Source organism: Poecilia mexicana, unplaced genomic scaffold (genome assembly GCF_051168715.1).
Source record: "Poecilia mexicana isolate PSO_F unplaced genomic scaffold, ASM5116871v1 scaffold_14, whole genome shotgun sequence".
Classification (NCBI taxonomy): Eukaryota; Metazoa; Chordata; class Actinopteri; order Cyprinodontiformes; family Poeciliidae; genus Poecilia; species Poecilia mexicana.
The window spans coordinates 20,267,123-20,283,233 of record NW_028263383.1 but is presented as its reverse complement, the minus strand read 5'-3'; the positions used below and the strand labels follow the sequence as shown (position 1 = coordinate 20,283,233).

Below are 16,111 nucleotides of genomic sequence, written 5' to 3'. Positions count from 1 at the left end.
TGCTACATCGTTCATTTTCTCACAAGTACAAATTAAGTTGTTTTGAAAGATTTCAAATTGCAAAATATTAAGAGCAGTGCTGTGGAAACCAAAGGAGCGCTCTTTTTTGGGGGGGGTGCCGTTTTAAAACTACAGCTGGTAAGCCACAGGCAGCATGTTTGTTAGGCCACTGACTTCCTAATTAACCACCTAATATGAGCATGTTGTTGTTGCAGCAGCAAGTTGGAATATTATTAATAAATTTTGCATTTTTTGGGCACTGTAGTATTTGCTTTACATCTCAAAATAAAAGTGGTTGAACCATGTCTTTGTTAAAAAGAAAACTATAAAATTGGGAAATGTGGTATTTTGCTAAGTGTATAATGAGAATCTCATAGCAGCCCATGACATATAAAAAAACCTGAAAAACACAGTCATCTCTGACAGTCTTTAATGACTAGAGGTAGGTGGCCTTATTAACCAGGTCAGCATTCCCCCTTACTTATATATCGACCAGCAGCTCTGCAGAAGCATGCTTCACTGAGCAGATACGTCTGCAAGCAGAACAGTGTTGCTGTGATTAGAGAGAGCGGAAGTACCACACACCTCTGTCCATTAAACAGCTGCCTGCGCCGCCGCGGTAACAAGAAAGTTCTGACCTGCAAGGGATCTCGCCACAGAAGCACATACCAAACAAACAGGGCCACAAGTACTGTCAGATAAATACAAAACAGGCATTTAGCATACAGAGACAGAAAAGCCACCTCAGCAGATAGCAGTGTTTCTCTACATGTGCAGAATGGCAAAGTGCTTAAAAGAATACTCAATTGATTCCATATTTGTTCTGTTTTTAGTCCATTTATTAAAATAAAAATATATATATTTTGGTTTGAAGTTTGCGTAGGAGGAGTAATACTGTGAAATTATAAAGCTGTGGTATTTTCTCCAAAAGGTTATTTCACTGTGAGAAATTCATATATATCGATGCCTACTGACTAGGCGTAGATTTTGTCTTTTTGATTCTTTTGTTTTGCTTTTACGACATTAAAATATTCAACTTTTACTGTTTTTTGGGTTTCTTTAATCTTTTCAACTTCGTTGCAACTTTTTGCCGTCATTGGCTCGGACACATGAGCACGATGTAAAACTCCTCTTTTTACGGATGATGATGATGTAAATAAAGCCAAACCCAACAGATGAAGCACTTTGCTGTGCAAGTTCAAAACCAGCTCCAGCCATGAAGAAATTCCTAACAACAACAACAACATGAGACCCCGGTTGGGAGTTTTTAGACGTAACCACACAGCTTGATACAACATGTATTTGGTGTATCTGCGTTTCCACCTCGTGTCCTTTCAGAAACAGAGCTCCCTGATGTTGACAGTGTATTGAAAATCGTTGAATCTCCCTGCTGTTGTTCTTGAAGCATAAATCAAGCCTATCCATCTTTCTCCCCCCGACCCACGCTCCCCGGTGGCTCAGTTAGAGCCGTGCCAACACAGCATTGGCCAGGCGTGCACCGGCTGTCCTTAAGTCAGAAACGGGCCCGCAGTGCTCCTCCTCTGGAGAGCAATAGGGATCAAGCGGGCTTAGCGGGCATGACCTGCGAGGCCGCAGACAGCGTGGAAAACATGCAACGCTACACAACTGTCTTCGGGGCAGTGGGGAGGGTGGGGTGGGGGTTGCTGCACTATTGAACGAGGCAAAACGAGCCGGCATCACGCTGCTGACGGGCCGGAGCAGGACCTGGATGTAGTCCGCTGAGGATACGCCCCGGCCCGCGTGCTAAATCCTTATGAATAATTCCGAACAGGTCGCTCTTGCTTTCTCTGACCGGATTTAGACCGGTTAGATTTGAACAGAAACACAGTCTGATCGCTGGAGGGCAGCGGGGAAGACTTGCAAAGTGATGACAGCAAGTTTTAGAACATCCAAACACGATGTTCCTCCACTGGTTACTGTGGGATTAAGCACTGGCCTTGTACCGAAGGCTATGTTTTCAGTTTGCTGTTCTTTTATAATCATTAAAATATCCATTGAAACACCAGCTGTTAAAAATATACACACACAAGTGTACATCAAAGGGACATTGGAGACCATCCAGCTGGACAAGTCTATTATTGGCATGCAGGGCATGGAAGTTGAAATATTCATTAACATTGCATCCCAGAAGTCCTTGGCGATTGTTTTCTCACAACGTGAGCCTGTCACGATAACGTTTCTATAAATTGTCCAAAAAATTATTGCGATAAATGATAATATTGTGGTTTTGGGATCTATTTTCAAGAAATAAAATTATAATGGCATAACAATGCAAGTATGCGCCATTTCTATAGAACACGTAACGCTGAAGCTGGATAGCAATTAAATATCCAACGTAAATGAACAAAGCAACCAAAGACGTAAATAAAACAGATTATAAAGTGTCTGTAAACAAATTTGCTTTTCAAAAAACTACCAATCATCAAATGTCAATGAAAACAGGCAAAACTCAGACTTTTGGAAACAAAAAAGTGCAAGATGGCCACAAAAATATTCATCTAAATAACTCAACTAGCATTTCTCTGGCGAGTTACTGACTCCAGAGTTCAGTCCTGGAGAGAAGCCTTTTGTCATCCTGTCTTTTTTTGTTTGTTTGTTTTCTTTTTGTTCTTTTTGAAAGACTTGAGGAAAATAATCAATCATGCAGATGGAAATGATCAAGCTCGTTATAAGCAACTCGCTGCCACGTGTTGCTTATTGTGACAGGCTTACAAACACTGACATCGTGTCGATAAATGGTGCCAGCTGAGAAGCAGAAATTGTCCAACCTGGAGATATAAATTCTGTTTATCCGGAGGAAGAGGAGCAGAAAGTGCCTGAGTGATCAGTTTTCCCGGTTCCCCCCTCCCCCACGCGTTGCTGTGTACTGCTGGTCAGCTGGCTTCAACGCAGGAAACAAACAAGACATGTTCTTCTGTTCGGACACAATGACCAGCCCTGTTTAACCAGCCAATATCAATTTTTCCAACTTGTTGGTTTAACAAAAACCAAAATGGTTCAAATGTGCTGAAAACCTGCAACTAACTTTCGTTCATGTTTGGATTTTTATAGTAAGCATGAAAATAACAAGGATATTATAAATGTAATAATTACATTTCTATTTTTGGTGGTGAGAACCTTAAACAGGCCTGTGTCTGTTATGCGTCAGTAAAACGGCTGAAGGAAATCTGAAGTTTTCCATCCATAGTTTAGTCTCTTCAACTGTTATGGTCGTACAGAAACAAAACAGTCGGTTTGGGACGTCTGATTTCCTCACTGTTTACTTCTTCATTTAGTACGACTGGATCACTTTATTAGTGATTACCCCTCTCGCCCCCTATCCCCAGCCCCCTTCCCTAAAGAAGCTGCAGGAATGCACAGCATCTCCGCCTCATCGTGCCGTTTATCCCGTATAGCAGAGATGGAAAAATGCAAATGGGGATGTAGCTTTCTGCAGCCCCCAGGCTGCTTGTCCAATGACACAAATCATCAATTAAGATCCCAGCAGGGTTTGCTAGATCTGCTAAATTGACATGATCCCTCTTCTGAAGATACGTACATCTGCATGGGGTACATGACAACAAAGAACAAACATCTCCGAGGGCAACCGTGTGTGTGTGTGTGTGTGTGTGTGTGTGTGTGTGTGTGTGTGTGTGTGTGTGTGTGTGTGTGTGTGTGTGTGCGTGTGTGTGTGTGTGTGTGTGTGAGTGTGTGTGAGGAAGAGGGACTGTTTCAACTGTTACAAGAGTCTCAACAAAGCTTCAGTTAAAACTCGGGAGTTAGTTCCTCTGAGGGTTTCTACCTGGCGACAGCAAGGGCAGCTAAAGCCGTCTGAGTCTCAGGCAACCAGGTGTTCAGACACCAAATACTTCAGGTTTACTTTAACTAAGCCAGTCTCCTCATTTAAAGCCAGATATGCTCCAAATTGAACACGGTTGTGGTATTTTTCTGCCATCGCCACAGGCGAAGGTAAACCTGCTCAGTAAAATGACCACAGAAATGTGGAACCCGCAGGTGACGCCGGACCGGAGGGCCACAGATCAAAGCCGAGTCGACTCACAGGAACCCTGAGGCACTCCAAAAACGCCGCTCTGCCCTTTTTTTTCTTCCTTCAAATCAAATCAAATCAGAAAGAGGCCCGTTCCCTGCCAGTCCGCTCTGTCAGAAACATTAGGAGCAGCCAAACCCAAGAAGTTTGGGACTGAACGTATGGAGGGGAAGGAAATCTGCTGCTGGGTGGCGCACAAAGAAGGTCAGTGTTCAGTTTAGAGAGGTTTTTTTTTTTCCTCAGGCCTGAGAGCAAACATGAGAGCTCAATGAACAATTCAGAAACATCAGACAGAAGTCTAGTCCCTAATGTTTAATATTGAGAAACAACACTCAATAGAAAAAAATAATAATAATAATTTTAAAAAACACTTGAAAATAATTTCTACTTAGAGAGAAAAGTCTGATTCAGGTTATGCAGTTACAGAAAATCACAAGGAAAGAAGGAGCAGTTGTAAAAAATTTTAAAAAAATTCTGAGTTCATATCGACTATTTTTTACACATTCAGGCGGATGTATTTACTCTGTCAAAAAGAAGAACTATAAATCAGTTAAAGACAAACATGTCAGCTCTGTTTAGTCTCGAGCTTGCAGGTCTTTACGCGCTCTCTCAACGGTAAAACGCGTCCCGGTCAGACTGAAAGCATCCGCTCAGACACACGGACAGACAGACAGAGAGGACAAGAGCCGCTGCAGAACTAGACCGTCCTTCTTTTCCGAAAAAAAATGTCTACAGAGCAGAACCCGGAGAGAAGGGGCCACTTCCCCCGGAAAGACGCTCACTTCACTCTGGTTTCTAGCTGACGCTTCAGGACGCATCCTTCCCATCTGCCTCACAGACACCAACCCCGATCACATCTGCCTTTACATTCATAATAATATTACCATTATTATTACAAAATAATGATAACCACAATAACAATAAAAGATCCGGACGCAGAAGCGCAGGGAAAAAGCTCATTCAGTCCAGCACAGACCGCATCTCCTCCTCTCCTTCTCTCTCTCTGTCTCTCCCCCAACCCGCTCCCCCCTCCCTCCGTTCCTCTCTCTCTCTCTCTCTCTCTCTCTATTTCTCTCTCTCTCTCTCTCTCCCTCCCTCTCTCACTTTCTGTTTCTCTCCCCTCCTACCCCCTCTCTCCCCACCCCCCATGCCAGCCCCCCACTCTGGCCTGGCTGTCTGACTGGGTGAATAATGTCCTGGCTCCCGTGATGGAGTGGGGTAGGGTGGGGTGGAGGGGTGGTGGGTTGAAGGGGGGAGGGGTAGGGGAGGGGGAAGGAAAAGGGAGGGGTGGGGGGGGGGGGAAAGAAGGACGCTGAAGTGCAGCAGCTCTGCTCCCATACACTGACACTGAAAATGAATGACAGCTTACCTGCATGCCAATCTTCATCAGACTGACACTGGGCTGACAGCACAGCCTATACTCCTCCACACAGCCGCTGACGTCAGCCGCAGCAGGCCCCTCCCACCTCCCCCTCCGTCTGCATCTACGTCCCCCCCACCCCTCCCCAACACCACCAACCCCCCCCCCCTCCCCCCCGCTGCTGCTGCCTTCCAGGGTCCGTGGGAAAAACGGCGATCACGGGAAAAGGTTTCCGAGGGGAAAAGGCTGCGCGTGCGTCACTGCTTACAGGACAGAACCACAAGAGGAAAAAAAAAAAAAAAACAGGTTTTCTGTTTCTGAATTCTGACATGAATAATTTCTGATCAGAACAGCATGTCTCTGCTGTTTGCCAACATCAGTGCTGACTGGAGATGAAGTTTTAAAATGTTTATTGGGTTTTCCAGTGGAAAGGATACACAAAATGCTGCTAGCATACACAAAATGCTAACAGACGAATGGAAGTGATAACAGTTCCACATGCAAACCCTGCTAGTAATTACCTTTTTATTATGAAAAACCTATTTAAAATGTGTTCAGCTTACCTCAGAATTCAGGTGAATCTACATTCCCTCAATAAATCACTGAGCAGGAAAAAAAAAAAAGTTCTACTTGTTGTGTGACCAGGCTAACAATTAGCAATAGTTAATGATGTAATTTGCTACATTTATTCAAACAGTAATACATGTTCACAAAATCAGTGAGTAATTGATTAAAATAGAAACTGTTAAAAGCGTGAATATGAATTTTATTTGTAAAAATTTGAACATTGTAATGCCAAATCCTGGATTTTGATTGATGGTTGATGCAAAACCTCAGACTTCTGACTTATTTCAGGAGGTATTGCAGTTTATCACTGTGAACTGGACACTAAGTGTTGCAGTTCATTTGCTTTGAAGATGGAATTTGTACATTTAAAGCCAGAACAGTCAACTCAATCTCTGTCTTAGCCTCATATAGGACGAATCTTCCTTGATTTCTAAATCCAATATGGCTGCCTCACATATAAAACGGAGCAACAGTAGCAGTAATTTACTGTTTGGTTGCACTTCACTACAAATCAAATAAGGTCCACTCTACAAACACACTCCTTTAGTGTTGGATTGCATAAAATGAGACATTCGTGAATGCTAGCTTAAATTTCTACTTGTAGCTAGTTAACGTGGCGACAGAGCATAGCATAAATCAAACAGCTTTTCCCCAATTGTCAGTGGAACAATCGTCATTTGCTGTGATTCCTGTATCTGAGTTTCAGCTTCCGGGCAAAACTGGTTGCAGTCTCTCTGTGGGACGTGATGCTATTCTCAGATCAAAGCTTTGATTTCCAGGGCAAGTCAAACACAACATTCGGTACAACTGAAACTTGTATGTAGGCCCCCATATTACAAGGTTCTCAACAGACTTTAAAAATATACAGTCAACAAATTCAATGTCTCAAAGGGAAGTATTAAATACCAAGAATATTTGCAATATATATATATATATATATATATATATATATATATATATATATATATATATATATATATATATATATATAATTGCACACAATCATTTTAGAGGGTTTATCCATGCCTTCTTTATCATTTGTAGTTAAATGCTACGATGGCCCAAAAATCAACTTTAGTTCTACATTTGATTTTAGGGGCCTTTAGCGCCTCCCAGAGGCCAAAGGCCAAAATTGGTTGATAAGTGGAGAGGGACGCCATGGGTGGTCCCCCATGTGTGTGTTTGTGTTTGCGTGTGTACATGACGTTGTGCATCTTTTTTTCCTAATTTTATTCTTCGCTTAGAGAATTTTTTAAGTCAGGCTTTGTTGAAAGCAAAGGAAGGAGCAGAACGTACAGCTGCACTGCAATAGGGTTCATAATGTAAGGCACTAAAAGCACATAGCATTATTGTACTTATAATAAACACTATGCCATATGCAGTCATATGAAATGAATGAATGAGACTCATTTGTCAGGAAAAAAGTACCTTTTGAAAAGACATTTTTGTGTTATCTATGGGCTTGCTGGACTTACAGTCAGCCCGTATTTCTCAATTAAAATGTTATTTTTCTTTTGGTCTGGTGTAATATTCTTCTCTGAAAAGTGTTTTCATTTGGTGTAATTTGAAATTCGTCAAAATTTACACAGATAAGAGCTTGAGAACATAATGTATTTCCCTTAGTGAACTGAATTACAGTTATTAAGGAGAGATCTCTGTTCAAGTAGGCTTGTTCCTTTTTAGCAAATATTCAACATTTTCAAATGAAAGTCTCAGTAAATTATCAGTTGGGCTGAGTGGAGCAACAGTTTGTTTGATTCTGCTGGTGGTTTCTTCCTGTGGTTCCTCTCCACTGTCACCCTGTGCCATCAGTTTTGTTATTTACTTACTTTAATAATATATTTAATGTGACTGTGCTGGAATTAAATTGCACTGTATTTTGATTTTTTTTTTAATCTAAATATTAGTGTGATAAATACACTTCTTTTTGTGATTGCTGCATATCCAACTTTATCTGAATGGGAGTGGACTGAACTGAAGTAAATTAAATGAAATTAAATTGAAACATTGCAAAATCATAGTGTAAAATGTCCGATATGCAGTGTACAGCCTTAAAATAATGCTGCTTTTCAAAGAAAGCAAATAACCATCATCCTGCGTCTACTCCTGAAATCTATTTGGCTTTTCTATTTTCACAAACAGATAACTTTACTTTTGCTGATAAAAGTAAATAGAAATATTTCAGCACGGAAATATTTCTATTTCACAGCTGAAATAGAAATATTGTCCAATTAAATCAAGATAATCTACAAAAAAAAAAGAGGCATTTTTTCCATCTTCTTTCTTGGAGCTTATTTAGCTCATCTTTTTGTATCTTTCAATGGCCACGGGGTTCTAGCCCGCCTTCCCTATATAAACACTGATGCATGGATGTTACGAGTGTCACCTAAAGGTACCACGTTGTCTTCCAGGAAGCGCCGTTTACTGGCGCGTGTGCGCACACGCACGCGGTAACCTACACATTTGATTCGTGGATGTGGCCATCCGGTTTGCCAGCGCGTGGAGCCCGGCTGACCGTCAGAGATATACTACTCAAAACAAATGTAATTAAATATTGCTGTGGATGTTGCTGTTAGTTGTCGCAAATATTTATCTTCTCCTCTAAATGTGTACCGTGGATTCTCCCTGTTTTCTCTTTTGCTGCTTAATTTTAGTTATTTACTTTGCAACGATGATTCACGCTGAAATTCACGTAAATACTAACTAAATAAAGCCATTTGCGCGTTTTAAAGGGTTCCTTCCTTAGCAGTCAGCCGGGAAAATCCCAGGCAGAAGTGATGATGAGGGGTTGTGCGCGGAGGAGTCATCTTAAACGGAGATCAAAGCGCTGAGTGGAGTAGATCAGCCACAACCTGTCTGGATGATTAGAGTTTATTACGTTATTAGCCACTGATGTAAATGCGAAATAATTAAATGTAACCTACAAGATCGATTTGCTGCTTGGAATTTAGCATTTTCGGATCGATCAATTTGATAAAACACGATGTTTTAATGTTAACACACAACACAATTTTTATTTATTTATTTTTTAAATCAAAAGGTCGAAATCAGTGTCCGTCGCTCTCGGAGGTAAGCTCCGACTTAAGTGACGGACAGATGTGCTAACCCCGCCTACCCGGCGTTTTATCCCGCCGGGTGAATAATGGTGCGTACCCACACTTTCCAACTTCGTCGTGTTTTGGGAACGACGCATTTAATTGGATAGCTCTCTCATGTGTGACCATCCAATTACACTCGAGCTTGTGGTTACCAGGAAGTGCAGGACGCCAGAAAGAGACTCTTCTCGTCAACTCTTTCTAACCTTAAATTGCAATTTTCTGTCGTAACTTTTACAGAAACAGGACTCTGTTATCGCGGTCACACAAGTTGCTTCTGCTGCCAGCATAGCGGCGTTCTCAGCACAGTCCACAACCAGCTCGCTTAAATGTGACGGCAGGATTTGCCCAGCTAGCTTGTGCTGCTAACACAAGTTAATAAACAAGAACAGGGACGATACCTTCTGCCAGCTGCAGTTATTAACCTTGTCGTCCCGCGGACTGAACGACTTTTCCGCAGATGATCGATATGACTAGCACTGTGCTGCAAGTCGGTACCGGTGTTGTTGTCATTGTGATCGTTTGGATCGCAGCTCTTGTGGCAGGGACCATTCTGCTGAGAGCCGATGGATCGGCAAAGTGAGTTGAAGAAGCAACTACACACACTCCGCTCACACGCCTTGATACGAAATATAAACATTAGTGCGGGACTAGATGGGTCACAAAGGGGTTTATGCTGTTTCTGTAATGGTTCTGCAGGCACAATGTTGGAACATATGACGCACGACATTTTACAATTTGAATCTGCTATGTTGACAGGCTACTAAATAATCCTGGCATGAAGTAAAATAACCTTCTCACGTTAGCAGTTTATGATTGCAGTTTGTCGTAGCTGGAGGAAACTTTCAGGGTGTAGAAGAAGTCCAAAGGAAGACAAAGTCCTAGAATTTTAGAATTTTACATCCATTAAAATAAACTGAATGACAAAAGAAAGTAGAACACCAAGTCCGAAAGGAGGGACATCATGTTGTTCAATCAACATGCAAACCAGCGATAGGGATGGAAGATTCAGTTTTTAATGAAGGTGGCAGTTTGAGTTGAGCTTTGAGTATAGATAATAAACCAATAACATTTCTCCTGCCTAACCTTTTGCTGCAAGGTGAGCTGGCTAAAATATGACTACAGTTTCCATTTACCTGTAAATGTTTTGCAGCAAGACACAAGCAACTGTAATGGATAACATTCTATTTACTCATATTAATCAATATTCTGCGTTGTTTTAGCAGCAGTAGAAATGTTGTTTTAAATAAAACAAGTCAGTAGTAAAATACCGACCTGGCAAATTTAATTAATTTCATTTTAATGTTCAGCAAAAAAAAAAAAAAGGCAGATTATGATGATTTCTTCTGGATTCATCAGTGTCCTTGTCAGCGAGTACAAACTGGGTGATGGGAGGAACTGTGACAACAGAATGAGCAAATGTCTCCTATAACACCAGTATATACTGCGAAATTCCTAGGATGTCAAATGAACATCAAGAACTGACTCATTACACTGCATTCCTATTTATTTACTATAAGAAAACACCAAATCTAAGCTGGTTAATAGCCCATAGGTCATGCTGGTCAAATGAGTTTATTACATGGTTTTCGTCACTGTGGGAACCTGAATAAAGGGAGAAGTTTTGGTAATTTGTAGCTCATATCTAAACCTATGCAGCCATATATATTGTGTGGAATATATATGGCGATATTGTCGTTTTATAGAGAGTATTTTAACCTTTTGCAACACATGTTGGTTTGGAAAGTCTGCAGAGGAGCAGAAGAAATCTTGAAGTTACACGATGACCTGGAAAATACATGGACAGAGTTATGAGGAAGGCAAACACTATTATAACAGACAACACACACATCCTAAGATCTTTATTTAAACTGCTTCCTTCAGGGCAAAAGTACTCAATTCCTTTATTGTGCAGAAACAGAACAATATGAAAAAATCCTTTCATATTGGAAGCAAACAGTTAAAAAGGTCAAGTCATTTACTGGGAAATTCAAACCTCTTTGCTGTTAACGTCATTGTGTGCTGCCCGCCGACAATCCTGGGAACCAGTTTTCTACGGAGACGAATAAAACCATCAGTCTGTCCGTCCTCCCGACTATTACATCTACAGAAATGAATTTGCTCTGACATAAACAGACTATTTTAGCTCGATTTCTTTAAATCAGCGCTGCCCAAAGTGGGTCCTCGCGGGCCGGCATCCTGCATGTTTTAGTTGTCTCCCTGGTTTAGCACAGCTGGATCCGATGACGGGTCATTAGACGGCCTAAGAAGGGCATTGACATGCTGAAAAGGTTGTTGCTGCCACCAGGGAGAGAACGAGAACATGCAGGATGCCAGCTCTCGAGGTCCCACTTTGGGCACCACTGCTGTAAATGAACAGGGATTCAGTGTAATATTGGTGTCTTTGAGGAATAGTTTTATTATGGCGCAATGCTCAGGACACTGTCATTCCCAGTTAATACGAAACACAAACAGTTTTTCTATTGCTTGTGTCCTGCAGATTAGGAGTCATCCCCGCTACCCTCCTGGCTCTCACCATCACTCTGGTGCTGGTGTTCTTCCCTCGGAGCCCAGAGACGCCTCTTCCTTTCAAAGAGATGGAGGTAAGCCACCAGCTGGTCAAACACCTGTGGTAGAAATACTCACAAGTACTACTGTCTTCTCTCTTTATAAATGTCTCCACTGTCAGCAAGGTAAACAGAGACTTCTCAAATTAGGATTAGAGACTGGTCAAATACTGCCAGATTTGCAACAAGAAGCATTTACAAAATGTAGCTCGTTAGAAAGCCACAGCAACTATCTGAGGGGTATTTCTCTACAAACTGATTGATGGATTGAGAGTCCTGTTCCCTTTATTTGTGGTTGTTGTTGTTGTTTCCACTGACTGAGGGTATGAGCTCTGGTTAAGAGTAAGGCTGCTCAAGATAAACACCTACCCTAAAGGAAACCTTAATTCTGCTCTTCTGTAAGCCTGTTTCCACAGAACTGCAGGCCTGTAAATAAAGCCAGCGTGTGTGTCTCTGTGCGTGTGCTCGTTGTAAAGGCCTGTTCTGCTTTATCTGAATCCAACAGCAACACAGAACAAACACTCCCCGTGTTGCCTTCGGGTCGTGCCAGTAAGCTGTCCGGATTTGCCAAGCAAGCTGCCACCCCATCAAAATAGCAAAGCAGAGCCCCGTCCTGGCCAGCTCGCGCTTTGTTATTCTCTGTACAGTGCTGATATAGGAGAACAGCGATGCCGAGAGAGCGACTGCAAAACGGGAATTTCTGCTGAATACTCCGAGTAAATTCAGACCAAACTCACTTTAGGAACCTGGTTGGAATTGAGTTCCCAAGATTCGTCGGCACAAGTGTCGCTCCTCGCAGAAATACGAGTGATAAACTGGAACGAGTCTAAATGTTTTGGCGTAGCCTGTACTCAATTAACACGTCCTCTTTTGTCAGGATCGGTACCTAAACTCGCCGTTTCCTGTTTGCGCCTTGTGTTTCTGTGTGTGTTAATATTCAGCGACGACGGGCTGAACAGGACCAGCCAGCAGAGAGAGACATGTTTAACCTCTTGCTGTTAAACAACAGTGAAATATCACAGTACCAATTAGGCCAGTGTTAGACTGGAGGTGGGGGTGGCTCATACAACACCCCCACCCCCCCACCTGCTCCTACCCAGTGGCACATTAATAAAACATGGCCCACACACTTTGGGCTCCTGCTTGCTGCGTAATTGGCAAATTAAAAAGTGAGATGTGTTAAATGCATTCATAAGAGATGGAATACATCAGCAGCAGCTCTCCCAGACACACACACGCATACACACGCGCACTACTCCCATTCCACAGCAGTCCTTATGAAATTTCTCTTTCGGCTGCAGTTGGGCTGCTGCTCGTCTTCAATCATACTGGCTTAAGGGTGTTTTCTCAGTTTGCATTCTCATCATCATGGGTGGCTCATGACTGAAATATTAACGCAGACCCAGAGTTATCAGTGAAGCATAGGACTAGTCACTCCATGGCAACCTTTCCATCCTAGGGAGCTGCGACGTTAGACCTGAAGATTGTCAGTTTTCACAAAGTGCCACTGATTTGCTTTGCGTCTCTTCATTGATTTCATTTAGGAGCGGCGCTACAAACAGCAGGACATAAACGTAAAGAGGCACTTTGCGCTTTAAGATGCAAAGATTTTTACCTTCTTCCTGGTTGCGCAGCTCACCTTTGCAGTGCTTCTGCTACTATTGAGCTGGGATGTTTTGCTAGACATCAAAAACACGGAGACGAGCTAGAATCTCAGATATGTCATCTCACAGCACTTTACAGACGGCTCTACTTCTTGTGAGAGTTGCATAAAATTTGGTCCAAATTCAGTTTAGTTCAGCTCACAACAATACGGTACAGTCACGTAGTCACATTCACATCCAGTTACAGTGCATGGAGTGCAGTTTGACTCTAACTATGGTGTAATGAAGTCAGAATCAGTTGGTAAAAAGTCGATAATTTAGTCAATGTTGAGGAGTGGCCAGTTTCTCCTGTTGTTATGGGATGGTGAACCTTGAGGCAAGACTTCAGGTTAAATCTGCTTTCAACACAGCACATTCCTTCAGTCTGTTTTGATGTCCTGATGTCTCCAGTATTCTCTTGGAGACATCAGGACATGAAAACACAGCTGAAGCCCCGTCCCATTCACCGGTGTTACTCTGTGTTACAGTATGTATTATCTGGCTGCAGTGTGTTACAGATGGGTATCCTGTTTGCAAACAACCTCAGAGTATTAAACGGAGAACACATTTGGTCTCTTTCCCAAAAAAGAACAGGAACAAACTGAACTAGTCAAATTGTCACATAGAATGGAGTTATTTCATGAAGCCTTTAGTCTAACTTTACAGCTCACAGAGGAGAAAAGGCTTGTTGACCTTTTGCTTTGGGTAATATTGAAAAAAAAAAAAAAAGAAAAAAGAAAGTCAAACCTGGATTTTTGCTTTGTAGTTGCAGAAGGAAACAGGAAAAGTAGGATATGTTCTGCTCTGGAATGATGCCTTTCCTTCCCTGGACACTTTAGAGACACTCTGACATTTAGGATATCAAACACCAGATGGTTTCATGTGGGTTTTTTTATCCCGTTCTTCCTGCGCACACACATCACGGTGACTTATTGACTCAGTATTCTCAGCACATTCTCCAGATTCAGAGTGCAATCATGCCTGTCCCGATACATGTCCCCCATTCTTCCTTTGCAGTAGCTGCTGCACCGACCTGTGTTGCCCTCAAATACAATAGCATTCAAGTTTTAAGCAAACCATGAATTTCATAGTTTTTCTAATGTGGGGCTGTGTAACATCAAAGGAGATCATTTCTATCGAATTTAATGTTAATTAGTCTCAGATAAATGACTGCAGCCAAGGTGTCTCTTTCATTTCAAACGTGGCTAAATACTGATTCAGACTGGATCTCTCATAGCAGCAGACCTCACTACAGTGAGCCACAGTCCTGCTAGAGGGAGGCGCGTATGAAGCCCCGCCCCATTCAGCAGTAAACGCTTTAATTGCTGCAGGTTCCCCACAACAAAGAGACAATAAGGAAAACATTCAGACACAAAGCCTCAGCATCCATCTGTCCAAAGTCCTCTCATGACACCTAGTGGTTAATTGAGGAAACACTAAGGGAAAAAAAAAAAGGAGCTGTCATGTTCCTGGTTCAAGAACCTCTTTGAAAAATGTGTAGCAATCCCGAATGACTCCAAATCCATTCATTCTTTCTTTTTGTCACTACAGATAGTCGACACCTTCTTCATTGGCCGCTACGTTCTCCTGGCAGTGGTGGGGACAGTTTTCCTGGTGGCGTTCTTCATGCTGCTGCCCTTGCACTTCCTGGAGCCGGTGCATGCTAAGGCTTTAAGGACGTACTAGGAGGCCAGCATCGTTGGCGGCAGCAGGGTCACATCCCCCAAGATACAGAACGCAGGGGAAATGGGGCTGAGGGTGGAGAAGAAGAATCTCTCCCTGTTGTGAAGAACAGAACTAGAGACTGAGACTGCTCTGAAAACGAATGCCAGCAATCTCTTAATGAACTTCTAAAACTTCTTGCATCTTTTTTTTTTATTATTTTTGATTTGTAAGTAGCAGTGCTTGTCACAAATGTAACTTTTGAATCAGTTTTTCTCTTCACTTCTAGAGTCAGTTTTCATCTCCTCTAGATAAACTTAGAGGTGCTGAGTGTTTTTGTCCTGTTTCTTCTCAGTGTGGATGGGTGAAGTCCTTCCCTGTCACACTGGTTCCTTTTTGCCATGTCTGTTGTTTTATAAAACGTAAACAAAATAGTAACAAAGATGTGAATCACATTTTGTGGAGCATTAGGTCTTGTCACAGTTTTGAAGTACATCTCCCGTTTAAAAGTAATCACCCCCTTTAAAGTTTTAGCCTTTGATTTCTTTTACAGTGATAAATAAAATGTGACCTGTCTGACAAGAAAGTTTACAGAAACATCTCCAATGTCAAAGTAAAAACTGATTTCCACAAATTAATGACAGCTAAGTAAAGATACGTCACAAAGTTTCAAAGTAGCCTGGCCATTGCGTTCCTACTCAGTTCTGCTCGATTCCCATCTCCCTTCTGTGCTCTGCCTGGGATTTCTCCCATTGAGCTAGATTTCTCTGGTTGAATTTCAGTTGGACCAATCAGGAAACAAAAAGGAGTTGTGAACAATGAGGTAACTTTTCAGTGCTGTTTTAGAATTGCAGTCTGCCTATCGAAGGTTGTAGTTTGGCAACAGCAACGGAGGAAGTGAATGAAGCCACTCAGTTGTGTGTCGACCATGTTTCAACCGAGCCCACACCTCCAGCAATCGATCGTTTCTCAATAGCCGAGGGTCTGGACTCTGTACAAAGTAAAGCATAGAACAAAGGGCTGTTTTTGTTTTTTGTTTTTTTTTTGTTTTTTTTACCAGGCTAGTTTCAGAGAAGAGGACAAGTGGTTTTAATTTTCTTGCTGTGCATGCTAAGAGCTGCTTGAGATTTCTGGAAGTGGGGGGTGGGGGGGGTTCTGTAAAGTGGGTG

The 16,111-nt window shown here is 42.2% G+C and overlaps 1 protein-coding gene across 1 annotated transcript; it reads left to right on the top strand.

The window, feature by feature from the left end:
* Positions 1–9,188: 9,188 nt before the first annotated feature.
* On the top strand, positions 9,189–15,616 carry tmem218 (transmembrane protein 218). Its single transcript, XM_014997944.2, has 3 exons — positions 9,189–9,649; positions 11,571–11,673; positions 14,832–15,616. The coding sequence occupies exons 1-3, from the start codon at positions 9,531–9,533 to the stop codon at positions 14,964–14,966; spliced, it is 357 nt and encodes a 118-aa protein (XP_014853430.1). The 5' UTR covers positions 9,189–9,530; the 3' UTR covers positions 14,967–15,616.
* The last annotated feature ends 495 nt before the right edge of the window (positions 15,617–16,111 follow it).